The sequence below is a fragment of the Trichechus manatus genome, unplaced genomic scaffold, assembly GCF_000243295.1.
Source record: "Trichechus manatus latirostris isolate Lorelei unplaced genomic scaffold, TriManLat1.0 scaffold00016, whole genome shotgun sequence".
In the NCBI taxonomy this organism is placed as follows: domain Eukaryota; kingdom Metazoa; phylum Chordata; class Mammalia; order Sirenia; family Trichechidae; genus Trichechus; species Trichechus manatus.
In genome coordinates, this window is record NW_004443952.1 from 26,989,145 (window position 1) to 27,005,718 (window position 16,574).

The window sequence follows — 16,574 nt, forward strand, 5'->3', positions numbered from 1 at the left end:
AAAAAAAAAAAAAAACCCCACAGAAAAGCCTTTTGTAAAGGACAGAACCTTTTGTAATGTAAATATCAGCCCTGAAAGAAGGCATTGAACTGGAAGAAATCTGAGGTCCCTTCCTGCACAATTTATGAGAAAAGGATTTACCCAAAATAATACAAAAGTTATTTAGGAGTAAAGCACCTCGCACTGGAGAAGTCAAAGAGGAACCATACTTCTTTTTAAGGGAACCTACCTTGCTTAAGCCTGTGGTTGCTTAGAGAGCCTGGAATCTTGTCCCTCCTTGACATGGCCTAGCACTAACAGATAAACTCGGGTCAGTCAGGTTCCTTCTCCAAGAGTTTGAACTGGGACTACAGAAAGAACCAGTAGTTGGATGGAAAGGATGATGGAGATGCTTGGGAAGTAGAAAGAGGCCAGAGTAGCCATGATGAGGTGGACACACACTTAAGTTTTGAGGAAACAGAAACCATGGAAAAGCTGGTTGGTTGGGGAATGAGAATGACGAATAAAACACAGTTGCTAAGAGAAATAAGGATGCCATGAGAGATAAGGAGAAAATAGTTGGTCCCTACATCTATTTCAGAACCAATAGCTTTCTAATTCCAACTGTAGGCTATCAATGTACTTATAATACCCATCCACAGACCCCCGCATATATACCTTCCCCCTTCACCCACCTCCCTTTACTTGAGGTAACTTGAGTGAGCCTCCGTTTTCTGCAACTTAAAGAGAAGTAGGAGTAGGAAAGACTTGATTATTCCAGGCAGAGGGAACAAAATCATTAAAACAGATACAGAGGCATGGAACCACGTGGCTATCCAGAGATTAGCAAATTACTTTATCCATTTATACACCAGTTTGTCCCAGAAAAAGATTCAGGACAATCTCACGATGACACACTGAAAAAAATAAGTAAATAAGAAAATGGACGTGAGGTAAAAATAAAGGTAAGTAAGTAAGTTAACACCAGGGATAGGGTCCCTACATAATTAGCAGAATTAGGCTTCTTTAGCTAGGATAAAGGAGGCATGAGCTGTTTCTCCTGTAAGACCAGAAAGAAGTTTGTGCTCAGAGTATTGCAGTACATACCTTTCCATCATTCATTTATTCATTCTTCAAGTAATTTACACATTATTCATTCATCCAGTATTTACTAAGCATCTACTATTGTGCCAGAGTCCTGGTGGCACAGTGGTTAAGAGCTACAGCTGCTAACCAAAAGGACAGCAGTTCGAATACATCAGCCCCTCCTGCAAACCCTATGGGGAAGTTCTACTCTGTCCTATACGGTTGCTATGAGTCAGAATGGACTATTGTGCCAAGGAACACTGGTGGCACAATGGTTAAGTGCTCGGCTGCTAACCAAAAGATCAGCAGTTCAAACCCATCCGGTGGTTCTGTGGGAGAAAAGACCTGGCGATCTTCTCCCATAAAGATTACAGCCTAGGAAACCCTATGGGGCAGTTCTAGTTCCACTCTGTCCTACAGGGACGCTATGAGTTGGAATCGACTCAAAGGCACACAACAACAATAACACTGTTGTGTCATTTCTTAGGATGGCAGCTAAAGAAGAATCAAGGTTGGGTTGGTCCCCACTCTCAAGGTTCTCAACTCTAGGAAGTGAGATAAGTAGATAAGTAGAGGACATAAATCCACCATTCAGACCAGAATCCAGTGAGCTCCAAGAGTAGGACGAAGTGTTGTGAGATGTAAAGCAGTGAAACCAAAGTTTGATCAACAGCCTTGTCCTTTGCTGCTTCTCCATACAACTCTGTCAGTGTTCAGTGATTGAGAAGATTGAACACTCCATACAAATTCCTAACTGGCAGAAAACAATTTCATGTGGCTTACTCACAGCTGAAGGCAGAGAATCAAAATTACGCTTCAGCATCAGCTTGTAGGCTGCAAAGCCCAGGGATAAGCAGAAGGGCCCTTTGCCGTTACTATTTGAGTACCTGGCAGGTACTGAGTACTAACAATGTGCTAGGCTCCACAGTAAACAGGCAAGTAGACCAAGTGCTGGCCTCAAATGTTCACAGCTGTTTTGTAATCTGATAATTATGCATGACAAACCTCAGACCATAACTCTGAAAATAGCATGATTGTAATCATAACAAAATGGAACAGCCATTGGCAAAATTTGTTTTCTAGTTATCACTTCCAGAAGGAATTCCATAACACTACTAGGGAAAGGGAAGAGAAAACGTTCTCAGCTTCTTGCCATTAAGCTTCTAAATTACCATCATCTGCATCCATCTTTTCCTCCTTTCTTCTCTCCTACTACAAAGCGCTCCTCCTCCTGTTCACAATCGTTCCATTCCCACTTCCTCAGAGACTTGGCTCTAGTCATTATTTTATCTGTCTCCTTTATCTTCAACCTCTCTCTCCATCAGGGTCCTTCCGCTCAACATGTGATACTCAAGTCTCATTTTCATCTTAAAAAAAAAAAAAATCATGTTCATATGGTCTCTACTGCCTTCTTAGCTTAATTCAGTCTGGCTTTTACTTCCAGAATTTTTCTTGCCGAGGTCCTCGGTGACTTCCTAATTATTAAATCTAATGTGTACCTTTCAGTTCTCATTTTCATTGACCCCTCAGCAGCATGCAACATGGCTGACCACATATTTTCACTATAAACACACTCTTCCTTTGGCTTCTGGGACAATAGTCTTCCTTCTTGTCTTCTTACCTCTCTGGTCACTCTTCCTTAGTTTCTGTTTTGGTATTTCCTCTGTCCAAAACTTAAACGCTGGTGTTCCTCCCAGAAGCCTTACCTGATTTCCCCAGAGTCAGCATTAGGGCCCCCTACTACACACTTCCTTAAAGACCTCTTTAAAGTATTAAAAAGCAAAGATGTCACTTTAAGGAATAAGGTGCACCTGACTCAAGCCATGGCGTTTTCAATCGCCTCATACGCATGTGAAAGCTGGACAATGAATAAGGAAGACAGAAGAAGAATTGGTGCATTTGAATTATGGCGTTGGCGAAGAATATTGAATATACCATGGACTGCCAGAAGAATGAACAAACCTATCTTAGAAGAAGTACAGCCAGAATGCTCCTTAGAAGCAAGGATGTTGAGACTTCATCTCATGTACTTTGGACATGTTATCAGGAGGGACCATTCCCTGGAGAAGGACATCATGCTTGGTAAAGCAGAGGGTCAGCAAAAAAGAGGAAGATCCTCAGTGAAATGGATTAACACAGTAGCGGCAACAATGGGCTGAAACATAGCAATGACTGTAAGGATGGTGTAGGACCGCACAGTGTTTCATTCGGTTGTACAGAGGGTTGCTATGAGTCAGACCTGACGGCACCTGACAACTAACAACATCACACACTTCCATAGCACTCTATACTCCTTCCCCTACTACATTCTATCATTCATTCAAAAATCATTAATTGAGAACTTCTGATGCGATAGCTACTGTGTTAGGAGCTGAGGATACAGATGTGAGCAAAAATATCCATAGGCCCTGCTCTCAAGGAGCTCACAGTCTAATGGGAGAGACAGTCAATAATCAAATACGTGAATAATTGCAAAGTGTGATGCATGCTATGAAAGAAAAGAACACAGAGCACTGAGACTATATATAACAAAGGAAACTTATCCCTATCTTCAAGAACAGGGCAGGGAGCATTGGGATGGGTTATGGAAATTGCTGTTTGGGGTTGAACTCTTAGGGGTGAGTACATGTGCGAGGGAGGGTGTGAAGAGTGTTCCAGAAAGAGGATACAGCATATAGAATTGAAGCGCAGAAGTAAGGGGGAAGAGTGGTATAAGTTAAGGCTTAGAGACCAAGGCAGGCCTCAATCCCTTGAAAGGTTATCTAAAGATACAGTCCCTGACCTAAGAACAATAGAAGCCACTGAAGGGCTCTGACTGGGGGTTGACATAATAAGATTGATAGTTTGAAAACATCATTCTTTTCAGTGCAGTAGAGAGAACAGAGCGGAAGGGGCATGAGTGGATGAGAGGAAGACCAGTTACTAGGCTATTACAGCACTCTGGATGAGAGATGATTGAGTTAGGGAGGTGGCAGTGAATATGAAGAAAAGTGGTTTGATTCAAGATGTATTTAGGAGGTAAAGAGGTGAAGGGTCCTATCTAGGGCTAGAGGAAGATAAGGTGTAAGGATGATACTGAGAGAAAGGGTCACAAAAGTGAAGGTATCTTAGTTTGGGCATATAGAAACACATCAGCTTCCCTTAGATTCTGCTCACCTCTTTCTGTGCTTTCTTCCATGGATTGCAGGCACAGTCATCAGACTCAAAATTTCTGAGTTACACAAGACTCTTGTCTAGTCTTGGACCCAATCATACCCACTCACCTCTCTACCCTAGTCACCCCTCATCTAGATCAATATTTCTCAAAGTATTGTCCTAGAGGGGCCTCTTGAGAGATCATAAAATAATCCAAAAATGTAAGTCTTTTCTTTGGCTCCTACCGGAGAATGATGTAAAATTCCAGGCTTTGATTTTTTTTTTTTTATGGCAACCAACTGAGTTATAAAGGGGTAAAATTTGTTAGTCATAAACTAAAATTAGCCTTTAACTGGAGTTCACAGAAGACTCTAAAACAATTCTCTTCTAAGAAGTCTGGCTGCCAGGCAAAGTTTGGCAAGGGTGAAAAGCTCTCCTGCACTTGTACACACACAGCCAGTTGGAATTCTCACAATTTTTGGGAAGGACATTTTGTTATTGGGGCATTACCAGTGATGTTTTGAGCTGCTCGTTGTTTATGGTGCCTGACATTCATGCATTTTAATGACAAATTGTGATTAATGGAACTTCATCATGATCAATTTAATTTGCCATGATTAACCAAGAGCCCTGATGGCGCAGTGGTTAAGCGCTCGGCTGATAACTGAAAGGTTGGTAATTCGAACCCACTAGCTGCTCTGCGCGAGAAAGATGTGGCAGTCTGCTTCCATAAAGCTTTCTAGCCTAGAAAATCCCATGGGGCAGTTCTGCTCTGTCCTACAGGGTTGCTATATGACTCAATGGCAGTGGGTTGGTTCGTTGGATTTGATTAACCCTATGGGGTAGGGGGAGTCCTGGTGACACAGTAGTTAAGAGCTCAGGCTGCTAGCCAAAAGATTGGCAGTTCGAATCCACCAGCTGCTCACTGAAACACTATGGGGCAGTTCGCCTCTGTCCTTTGTCGCTATGAGTAGGAATCGACTCAACGGCAACAGGTTTGGCGTTTTGGTTATGGGGTAGGGAGATGCACTACTCTGGCCTTATCTCCTGCCACTTTACCCTCCCTTTCTTAGTGATCGATAACATGTGTAGCACTCTCCTACCTCAGGGACTTCACACTTACTACGTCCTCTCTCTGGAATCCTTTTCCCCTCAGATATCACATAGTTATCCCCTTCACTTCCTTCAGGTCTTTGCTCAAATATCACTTCAGTGACCACCCTATTTAAATCATAATCTTCTGTCTTCCTCCACTTCCTAGTTCCCTTCCCTGCTTTATTTTTCTCCTCGGCACCTATTACCATCTGATACTCTATACTTTGTTTGTTTACAATTACCTCCAACTGAAAGATAAGTTCCATGAAAGCAGGGGATTTTTGTTGGTGTTGTTGCTGTATCACCAATACCTTGAACAGTACCTGGTACATAAATAAATAACTGTTTAATGAGAATGAATATTTGCATCATCAGTATTTTTGACATCTTATTTTCTAACACCCAGTTCTTAAGGCAGAGGTATACTGTGGTTCAAATTTAAATCATTCTAGCCCTACAATCAAAGCAGATATAACATGAATACAGAGAACATGTTTATACACTGTCCTTTTCCAGTCATGAGTCTCCCCATCCCAGGCTCTCCCGTTCCTATCCTTCAAACACACACAGATCAAAATTTCCAAAGAACAGCTAAGGGCATTCAAGATTCATATTCAATTCATTTTCTAAGAATTTAATATATTCCAGGTACTGACAGGTAAAGGGGATTCAACAATGAATGAGACAGACATAATCCTTACCATCACAGAATTTATAGCCTAGTGGGGATATTACCCTGTCTTGCCTCCAGAAAAAGCACTTAATCCCTTGTAGGAGAATATGAGGCCAAGCTGAGACTCAACGTATCAATAGGAGATGAAGCAGAGATAGGGGTGGGGGCCGAGCGGGTGGCAGCAGACAGAAAAGAGTATACCAGGCAGGCAGAGGAAACAGTAGTTTTAAAGGCCAGAGGAAAGACTATGGGTGTCACTTTCTAGGAAGTGAGGGCAATTTAATGTGCTGTGGTTGTGAACTTTCATGAGCAACGGAGGGATCTGAAGTAGGGTAGGCAGCAAAGGCGAGACCATGCAGGGCCTTGTAGGCCATATCAAACAAGTTGGACTTTGGGTACTCTATCCTGAGAGCAACAGGGAGCCACTGAAAGGTCTGATCAGTGGATTGACATGAACCACTGAAGTTTAAACTCCTCTCTGTCCCCTGACAACCTGACCTTGAACTTCCCCTCCATTGCAGGCATCCAAGTCCTACCTGTCTTCTCCCCGAAGGCTTTCTGCTACTCTAACCTACATGCCTCTGTTCCTCTCAGCCCCAGGGATCCCATTTTCCTTTATCTTTGTGTGCCTGTATTCTGTCTCCCTCTTTGGATTGAGCTCTCAGAGGACAGGGACAACTTCTCAAACATCTCTAGGTTATCCCCCACCCAACTTAGCACTGACCCAAATTGGGCTTCACTGAAACAAGAGTATAATGAATACAACCTACGACAACCCAGCCTTTTCTCCATTCCACACACCAATATTGACACTGTACTAAAACAACCCCTCCCCCAGGAAACAATGCAGGGCCTGTTGTCCCAGGTTCCTCTGCTTCCTGTCAGTTGTCACCTCTCTCTTCTCACAGGGCAACTAATCTCTAATGTCTCTCCTAATATTTCTCTAATGTCTCCCCTAATGGGCTGGGAAAATAGATTCTCAAAATTGTTCAAACTGCAAGTGTCAGAAAAGATAAATCTAATCAGTGGTTACCTGGAGCTGGGGTGGTGGAGGGCAAGGGAGCTGCTGAGATGAAGTGTCAGAGAACTTTCTGAGGTAATGTTAAGTGTCCTACTTCTTGAGTGTGGCAGTGGTTACACAAGTATATAAATTTGTCAAAACTTGTCAACATGTACAACTAAAATGGTCCATTTTATTGTATGTAAACCAGGACATAAAGTTTATTTTTTAAAAATTGCATGTAAATTAAGAGTCAGTAGGCCTAAGTACAGCCCACGAGCTTCAAAACACAACTCAACTTGACATATATCTAGGGCATAGCTATACGGGAATAACAGCCTCCTGAAGACAGCAAAGATCTAAAAAAGAAGGGCCCACCTGCTGCAGAAGTCCAGGTGAAAGAAGGAGAGGAACAAAAGGCTAATATGGAGGAGGCCAGACCAAATTCTGTAAAGTTGCAAACAGAATGGACACAGATTCACTCTCTAAACCTCAAAATACCTAGGCCTGAGTGAGGTAAATTGAGAACAAATAAATAGAAGTTCTGCTTCACAGAGCCAGAAACTGCATATTAGTCCCAGGGTGGTAATCCAAAAACGGTTTGGAAAAGGTGATTCCTGACAGATTGAATGACTTCCCACAGAGGGCTCCTCGAGAAGCTGGGACTAACCCACTTCCAGGGTAATGCTGAGGAGGAAAGCAGAACTCTGTGCTGGGTGGGTAAAGGGGCTGACTCTTGGGCTTTCTGTGAGAAAGGATGACATCTGGCCAGGTGGCAACAAGGACACAATGTCCACATGACTGAATGAGTCACAGGAGTGGACACAGGGGCTCCAGAAAACTCAGAGGCCAGTGTTTGGAGGTGCACAGTGTGTGAGTTGGAGGCCAGAGATGGGAAAGTGGTCTCTCTCCCTTCCTCTTTACCCGACCTCTCTCTTCACAAGTCTCCCAGCACAGAAAACCTAAACCAAATTCTTGCACGTAATTTGTTTTTGTCTTCTTTACAGTTCTCTTGTACTCTTTCTGTGGGTTCCCAAAGGGCAAAGCCTGTGTCCCCATCTAGCCCAGTGCAGGCCACATGGCAAAGGGCTGGACAAATGATTCCTTTGAGACAAGAATGAGGGGGCAACGAGGAACGTACAGGTGGAAGTGGGAGGGGTGGTTAAGGAGGGTGGGATGGTCAGGAGTAAGAGGAGAGAGGGAATGCAGTGGTGATAGAAGGCCAAATGAGAGAGAGGTACGAAAGAGTGGGTCAGGAGCAGTGTGGGAGAGGAGGCCAGGGTCAGTAGGCCAAAGCAGGACAGAGTCAGACATCAGTGGGAGTACAGGCCTGGGTCACAGGAGGAGACGTTAGGGGTCAACAGGGAAAAGAAGGTCAAGGAGCAGCAGCGGAGGTATAATCAGTGGTCACTGGAGTGAAGGGGTGAAGGTCAGAGGTCATCAGAAGAGGGCTAGTAGAGGTGTGCGTTACCTGCCTACGAAGCTGTTTAGGGGGCATCTTCAAAGAAGAAGGTAGTATCTCAACCCCTGGAGGGCCTACAGAACGCCTTCTCGCCTGACGACAAGAAGTTTGTCCGTCTCCTCGACCACGCACAGGAAATCCGGACTCTCACTTTAATTCCCAGTCACAGGGGTTCTTTGGGGACAGCCGTCGTTGTCGGTCCCCGCGCCCTTGCAGGAAAGAACTGGCTCCTCCCTGACGCGGTTACCCAGCAACCGACTGGCAATCAAGGCGCAGGCGCCTCCGGTGCCCACTCCCGAACAGGGGAGGAGGCGGGACTGGGTGCGCGGGGATCCGCCCGCTACACCAAGCCCCGCCCCCTCAGGAATAATACCCCGGACCGCCGTGAGCGTTCGGAACTCCCGCATGTGGGCGGGGTTGGGGGCACCCAGGCACCGCCTCCTCATGAATAATGCAGAGCCCGGGCGGTGTCCCGGACCCGGAAGTGGAGTTGCCGAGTCACCGCAGTGGCTGAGCTGCTGACAGGAGGCGGCGGCGGAGGAGGAGGCGAGGCAAGACCTGCAGCTCGGCCTGGCGACAGCCGCTGTAGCACTAGGCAAGCCTACCAAACCACGCCGGCCTCAGCCCGCCCGCGAACCTCTCGCCCCCTCTCCGTCCCTCCCATACGCCGGGCCGCCTGCCCGCCCGACTCATCTCGGGCGGCCTAGTCTGCACCATCCGCCGGGCTCCTGGGGCCGCCGCCCCGTGCGGTCAAGTCGGCGTCCCCGGCCGCGCCCGGCCCCCGGCCCGCTCGCCCGCCGGCACCATGATGGAGGAGATCGACCGGTTCCAGGTGCCCACCGCGCACTCGGAGATGCAGCCGCTGGTGAGGGGGCGGGCGGCGGGTAGGCCAGGGCCGGGAGGGGGCGCCGCAGAGAGCGAGGAGGGAATCAGGCCATGGGCGCTGTGCGGAAGGGGCGCCATCGGATGGGGTAAAGAGAGCTGTGAAAACGCATCGCCGGGGAGGGGCACTTGCAGGCCAAGAACACCGTGGGAGAATACGCGGGGTGAGAGCTAAGGGGCCTGTAAAGACGAAGGGCAGGGTCGGCGGAGGCAGGCCGAGGGAGCTTAGGCGAGCTCCGTCGGATGAAGCAGAGGGGGCACAATGGTGCATCTCCCTGGTGGAGGACCTTAGCGGGGGATGGCAAGGAAACTGTGATCGGACACCGCCGGCAGCAGGCGCAGGGAGCTGTGATGGGGAAGTGGTGGTGGGTAGGCGTTTAGCCTTAGAGGCCTGTGATGCTCGCGGCAGGCGAGGGGGCCGGGGGCGCCGTCAAGCTCAGAGGGACTGGCAGCGGTCGTGTAGGGGACGAGGGGCCTGCCTGCCAGTTCGCCGGATGTGGATAGGAACGCGAGGCCGGGGTCAGGGACCGCTTAGCGGGAATTCCGTTCCTCTCCGAAGGAGAACGCAGGCAGTTTGGGCTGAGGGTCCCGGAGCAGGCGAGGCGAGTGCGCGTCGGCGAGATGGAGAAACAAGGGCGCGGAAGAGAGCGCTTCGACACTGATGGCGAGAGGGCGGGGCCGCGCTGGAACTGCCTGTGCCCACCGGTTCCAAAGAGCCCCCCCAGTCTCCTAGGCCTACGTGCTTGGAGTCCTTGCTGGGCGCTGATTCTGCCGCCTGTCCGCTGTCCCGGCGTCAGGGAGGAATGATGTCATCGTGCCGGAGTGGAGGGAATGGAGAGGGAGGGCGACGCGGGCGCACCGAGGCCAGGCCTGGGGGAGACCATGCCTGCTGGCCACCGCCTGGGGGGCTACCTCACTAGCTTGTCCGGACGGCGTCGGTGCAGGAGAACGCAGGCCTAGCCAGCCGGTATAGAGACAGGGAAAAGGGAGGGAGCATCCTGCTCTGTTCCCTTTTCCATCTCCTTTCCCCGTGGATTCCCAGGAGAAGCTGGAAAAAGGCTGGGGCAGGCCTGGAACCTGAAAGTATGGATACCCTATTCAATGAGCACTGCCGGAGGGAGCAGAGCTCTCCAAGTCCTGAAGCTCTGGGGCTCCCTAAGCCTTCTCCCTCTGTTAGGCAGGGAGGTGAGGAACAGGTTCTACCCTTGGTCTGGAGGCCCCTGGCTGACAGATGTGCTTTGTGGTTTCCTGGGCAAATAACCTGCCCATTCCAGCAGCCAGCATGGGCCTTGGCAAAGACCCATGACAGACCCTATGCACCTTTTGGGGGATAGAGAGAATAGAATCATTAACCGCCACTAAGCAGGAGATAAGTAGCTTTTCCCCTCTCTTCTGTGATTACTTAGACAGTTCTAGAAGCTAAAACAGTAGCTTTACAGAAGTGTACGATATTAAATTGGGGAGAGAGATGCTGCAGAATTTCTTTCCTAGCCTACTACCATCATTGGATTATTTGGGGGCCAGAGAACCCTGGAGGGAAGTTGGTCCCATGACCTTGCAGAAGGACCTTGGGCTGGGCTAAGAGAACTTTCCTTTCTGGACTCTCTTTCCATTCAACCTGGCTTCTGGAACTAGATTGTTCTTCCAGTTCTGAGCATCTAATCAGTTACCAAAAGGGAGGGTAGATGAAGGAGGAGGACCAAGTGAGTCAGGAGAAGGAAGCAAAGAGTTGGTTCTTGTCTCCCATTTGGGGTTCCTGAGGCAACAGCTGTCCAGGGAAAGGGGGGAAGAAATGGATTCACAAGTCTCTTAGTTGTGAGAGAACTTCTGTTATTGCCTGAAGTCGTAAATGGTAGTATGGCTAGGTAGTGGCCCCAGAGGACTCCTTAGGACTGTGCTTCCGGTCTATGTGACTGAACCTGGAGTAGGAGAGGTTTTTGCGGACAAGGAAGCATTTACCAGAAAAACTGTGGCTGCTGCCTTCAGACTCTTTTCTTGAAGGCTAAAGGAGCCCTTCTCTGCAAGAGGATACTTTGTTGAGATTGAGTGAGAGTCTTATGGAAATGGCAATATAGTCATCCCCCTTTGGGGGCCATAGACATTACCCTTCAGATCTCTGCCTCTTGAACCCTGTCTCCAGGCTGAAGTCTAGAGGCACTCCAAAACTCCTCCTTAAATGTCCTGTGTACTGTTGAGACCAGCAGAATCTTGTATGAAGTTTTACCAGGAGCCTAAGCTTGCTGCACCTTATTCCTTACACCCTTCATTTTGGAGCATAAAGAATCAAAACTTCATGCCACAGAGGTAAAAGGCAGAAGACAGGGGCAAAGTGGCTCTTTAGGGATATTTGGGTCGAGCATAAAAACTGGTGGCCCAGGCTCAGGCTCAGCTATGACCAATTTCATTTTTTGCTATTATTTATTGATACCTCTAGGAAGTCTCTCCTTTTTCCTGTTTTTCTGCTCTCCTCAGTTTTTCTGTTTATGAAATAAAGACAAATTATCTCTTTAAAGTATAAACAATAGCTCCCCTGTTTCTTCTCCAAATGGTATCATGGGGACCTGATACCATTGATTCAGCAAATTGATTCACCAAATATCTACTGAGCACCTGCTCGGCTACAGATACTTTACTAGGTGTTGGGGACACAGTGGTTAGCAATGCAGATGCAGATGTGGCTCATAGTTCAGGGGAAGTTGATTTCTCTTCCTCACTCCCTCAGTGTAAGTCCCCCCTGAGGGCAGGGTAGGGGCTGCCTCCTTAAGTTATAAGGGAAATAGGACAATGCTGGTGTCAGTGTCATTGCCCCTTTCTGGACAAGCTGTATGAATAGAAGCCTGTCACAGGACTCCATCATCAAATAGCCCTGCCTCCACCCATAGTGGTGGGGAGAATCCACAGGCCATTCCTTACTTGGAAAGATGAGCTCTAAGGGGGAAAGCATCTTTATTTTTTTATTATGTACTTGAAAGGTAAACTCAAGCTTAAAAAGGAGGCCCAGGGGAGTGGTAGGAGTCGAGAGAGAAGGCACAGCCAGCAAAGCTGGGTGTTTCCAAGGTGCTAATTTAAGCCTTAGTTCTCAGCTAGTGGGAGGAAGAGGAAGAGATCCCTGCCCTGTTGTTGCTGCTGCTGCTGCTGCTGCTGCCACAGCTGCATGGAGCCTCCTGTCTAGGGTGGGAGTTTGCCTGAAGGGAGTTGCCTCCCTCCTTTCCTCATCACACCAATGACTTAACTGACCTAGCTGCATCTCACAGCTAAACCAGGCCTAGGCCTATCCCTGAGAGCTCCCCAGGGTCTCTTCCTGTCTCCTTATGAAAGGAATGAGATCTCCTCTTGGAGACTGATTCCCTGGACCCCACTCTTGCTGCGTCTATCTCCCAGACAATCCTGAGTGTTTCTGAGCACAGATTCTCCCAAAGAAACTTCTAGGGATAGGCATACTTTGTGTGTCAGATCTGTCCGAGCCACACACCTCATGATCTAGGGAAGCACCCAGCTGTCCAAGGCTGTCTGTTGAGCAGTTTGGTTGAGCTTGAGCTATTGCTTGTGTGAGCAACAGGGAATAGCTTTCTGGCCCTATTGCCTGTCTACTGAGCTGGTTCATGCAGCTGCACAGCCTATGTCTTCTCTTTCGGATGCAACTGGAGAGGAAGAGATTTATTATAAGAAAAACAATGGAGCTTTTAAGCACTTAATTGTATCAGGCAAAACCCTGCCTCCTGTGCTCTCGGAGACCAAAGAAACTTAAAGAATGGCATATGGCACCAGGCGGGGTCTCTGCACGATAGAGAGAAATGCTAGTCTGGGCTCACTGAAACCCAGGTTATCTGTTAGCTCATTTGGTTAGTTCATGAGCATTTGCTATGTATCTATTTAGTTCCAGGTACTTTAAGGATACAGAGACAAGTGAGATCTTCCCAGTGGGTGGACAGTAGAAGGATGGACTCAAATGGCTACAGGAAGTTTTTTAAAGATACATGTCAGGAAAGAGTGGAGATCGACGAAGGGTGTTCCCAAGAAAGAGTGACACTTCCCTTGGGAGATGGTGAGGAATTGCCCAGGTTCTTGGAAAGGAGGACTTGCCAAGTTTCGTGAGCTTGGAAAGGAGTTTCAGACTCTTACTACCTCCTGACGCTTAGGGATAGGGATGGTCAGGAAATTAATTCAGTAAGTGGGCCACAGCAGCTCCTGAAACTGGCAGAGAGAACATTGTGAAGATAGCAAGTAGCCACCATGGAAAACAGACCAAAATGATCTGGGCACCTTAAGTTGCCTCCTTGTAGTTAAATGACTTTTCAGTTTAAGGATGCATTCTCTTAAGGGACCTATGTGGCTCATGACCCAGCAGTATTTTTCATGCTCCTGGGGAGAGGCACACCATTCTCTCCCTTCCTGTATTGCAAACTGAGGATCAGGTTTGCTCAGGCCTCCAGCCCCTCATTACTCATCCCCTCATTCAACAAACACTTAGTAAAAAACTACTCTCAGCTGGATCCTGTGCTGGCTCAATAACACAGAATCTTGCTCCAGGGATTCACACAGTCCAGAAGAGATTGGAGCACTATAAAAGAAGTAAGAACGAGGTCCAGTGGTGCTAAAGGAAGACAGGAAGGCCTCTCATCAAGTAGTCAGGGAGGCTTCATAGAGGAGACATGACTGAACTGGCTCTTGGAAGAGGAATAAATTGGAAGACCAACAATGTGGGGTGAGGGCAAGAGTTCCAAGCAGAAAGCATGGAAAAAGAAACAAAAGGATGCATTTGGAATGAATAACCCATTCCTGTCTAGTCAATTCCAACTCATACTGACCCTATAGGACAGAGTATAACTGCCCCATAGGGTTTCCAAGGAGCCGCTGATGGATTCAAACTGCCGGCCTTTTGGTTCACAGCCAAATATGTAACCACTGCACCACCAGGGCCGCGCTGGAATGAATGAAGGGTTGTAATCAGATTTGAGTTTAGGAATATCACTGCAATGTGGAGGAGGGGCTGGGCAAAGAGAGATTGGAGGTTGAGGTTGGGAAACTGATATGGACCTGAATGCAATAATCCAGACGAGATGATGAAGGTCTCCATTAAAGCAGATGCAGAGAGCAAGGAGGGGACAGATACACAGACACTAATAAAGTAGAACAGGCAGGATGTGGGGCCTGTTTGGAGGTGGGGTGGAGAGGTAGGGAGTCAAGGATGACTCCTTGGTTTCTGGTGTAGACACCTGGATGGAGGAAGGGACCATCAGTACTACTTAGGAAATTTAGGGCCCCTTTTACCTCTTGGCCTCAGGGACTGTTTTCCTTTGCTCTGTCGCTGGAAGGTAAATTTTTGGGGTGATGTGGGGCCCAGGAGTCCTGGCAAACCAAAGGGCAGAGTGATACTGGCCCCATCTCAAAAAGACTCCCAGGAAATGTTCCCCTCTGCTCACACTTTCCCCTTGAAACCTGTTTTGATGAATGCAAGAGAATTGGTGGCAGCAAAGAGCCATGGTGTTTTTTGTTTTTTTTCCAACAGCACTTTGATGAAGGAAAAATAAAATCCTTTGTCTGAGAGAGTGTTTTATGTTGCAGTTTCTGGTCTGGCCTTTTACTATCATTCTGGTCAAACCTCTGGTTTTATTTCTGACTGACTGACTGGGGCTGGGTCCTTTCACTGATTTCTTTTAAGAAGAGATGTGTGTGTTACTGCATCACCTGGAAGAGTCAATGAAAAAAGACATGCAACTCCTTTCTCTGAGACCAGCCTGAAAAGCTGCACTTTGGGTAGAAGCAGTGCCTAGGATGCTATCTTTCAGACAGGATGCTCCAAGGGCGACTTCTGGAGTGAGATTGCTCAGAGGCTTCTTAGGGGCCCCAAGTGTGGTCTCTGAAGGCAGGTGCTTCTGTGGTAGCTGGGTCACTCCTAGCCCGCCTGCCCCCCCACCCCGCTTGCCGCCTTCAACTGCCCATAGCCCAGAAACGACAGAAATTAAAAACAGAGGCCTCTTAGCTGCAAACTGATTAGCCTCAGGGACCCTCTTCCCTCCTTGCAAGGGCAGATAGAGCCTACATCTGGAAAGGAGGCAAGGGAAACTTGCTTCTTGGGTGTAGCTGCTGTATGCCTTCTAGCAGATTCTGGGAGAACTGATACAGGGAGCCCCAGAGAGGATGGGGAGGGGAGGATCAGGCTAACTGCATATTCCCAGAGGTGCTGGTTGAAGGAAGCAAGTGGTGTGGCTCAGCAGGCTGTCAAGTCATTGTTTCCTGTGGAGATAGATCAGAATATGGCCATCTGGGCAGGAGAAAGGAAGGAAGGAAGGAGCCAGAGCTGGGACCAGCTCTGGATCTGGCTCTGTCTGGAGTTCAGAAATTAGCACATGACCCAACAGCCTCACTATAGGGCAGCCAAGTGAGCCCTGGGCTTCAAGGAGGGGCTTTAGAGTGGGGAAGTCATCTAGGAAGGAGGCTGAGAGGGTCTGGCCTAAGGGGAGGGGTGGACACTGGGGCCTGCAAGAGTTCTCCCCCAGGCTTTATGTTTGTAGAAAGCCAGTTCAAGCAAATATATACTTACATTTATTGTTGTTATTAAGAGACATCAAATTGAGAATCAGATGGTTGTGATTCTTAGGGGTCAATTTTGTTTCTGTGATGATGATGATGAATGAGTGTGTGCACAAGTAAGAGGGGACTAAGGACCATGAAGGGTGCTCTCCAATGACCATTCTAGCCCTGAAAAGCATGACAAGCAGCCATAACCAAGCAGAAACCAGCCCAGCTACTGTAGCTCCTGGCCTGGTTTTGCCTGTTTTTTATCACTAGACTTTTGGCTGTCATAGCCAGAGTTCACCCCATCTATCTATCTAGAACAATACCTCAAGGGCAACTTTAAGATTTATTGAATTAACTAAACTCATACTGTGGAATGGGAACCGTATACATTTTATTACGTAGTTAAGTTACACATAATTACTATGTATAAGCTATAAATGGTTTATAATGGAGTTCCCATATTAATTTCCAGTTTTATCCTTATAAAACTAGAACTGGTAAAGCCCTTAGCCAACTATGGCTTCGACTAGCATTTCCTATAGTATATTCTTAGGAATATTTGTCCCTCGTGATACTTCATGGAGAAAAAAAAGCTCTATAGACAAATTTCTTTGGAAAACACTACATACCTTCTATCCTGTCACAATGTCCACTGGTATTTTAAAGACTCTGAGAAGTCCTGCAGTAAAGAAACCTCTTCAACAAGTAAAAGAGCTGAGCAGAAGATTTCAAAGGGTGGC

General features: G+C 47.5%; 2 protein-coding genes across 6 annotated transcripts in view; one reads left to right on the forward strand and one right to left on the reverse strand.

Annotated features, from left to right (window-relative positions):
- Window positions 1–8,837, reverse strand: part of DNAI1 (dynein axonemal intermediate chain 1) — a 59,520-nt gene extending 50,683 nt beyond the window's left edge. Inside the window, exon 1 of the mRNA XM_004372393.1 lies at window positions 8,598–8,837. Coding sequence (XP_004372450.1) covers window positions 8,598–8,837 — 240 coding nt within the window. The remainder of the gene's footprint in view (window positions 1–8,597) is intronic.
- An 88-nt stretch (window positions 8,838–8,925) lies between these two features.
- Window positions 8,926–16,574, forward strand: part of FAM219A (family with sequence similarity 219 member A) — a 58,959-nt gene continuing 51,310 nt past the window's right edge. For 3 of the 5 annotated variants that reach the window (XM_012554390.1, XM_004372322.1, XM_012554391.1), the window contains exon 1: window positions 9,236–9,295. In XM_012554390.1, the coding sequence (XP_012409844.1) occupies window positions 9,236–9,295 (60 nt within the window). Of the gene's footprint in view, window positions 9,296–16,574 lie in introns of all 5 variants that reach the window. The other 2 variants (XM_004372321.2, XM_004372320.2) reach the window with 2 other exon arrangements.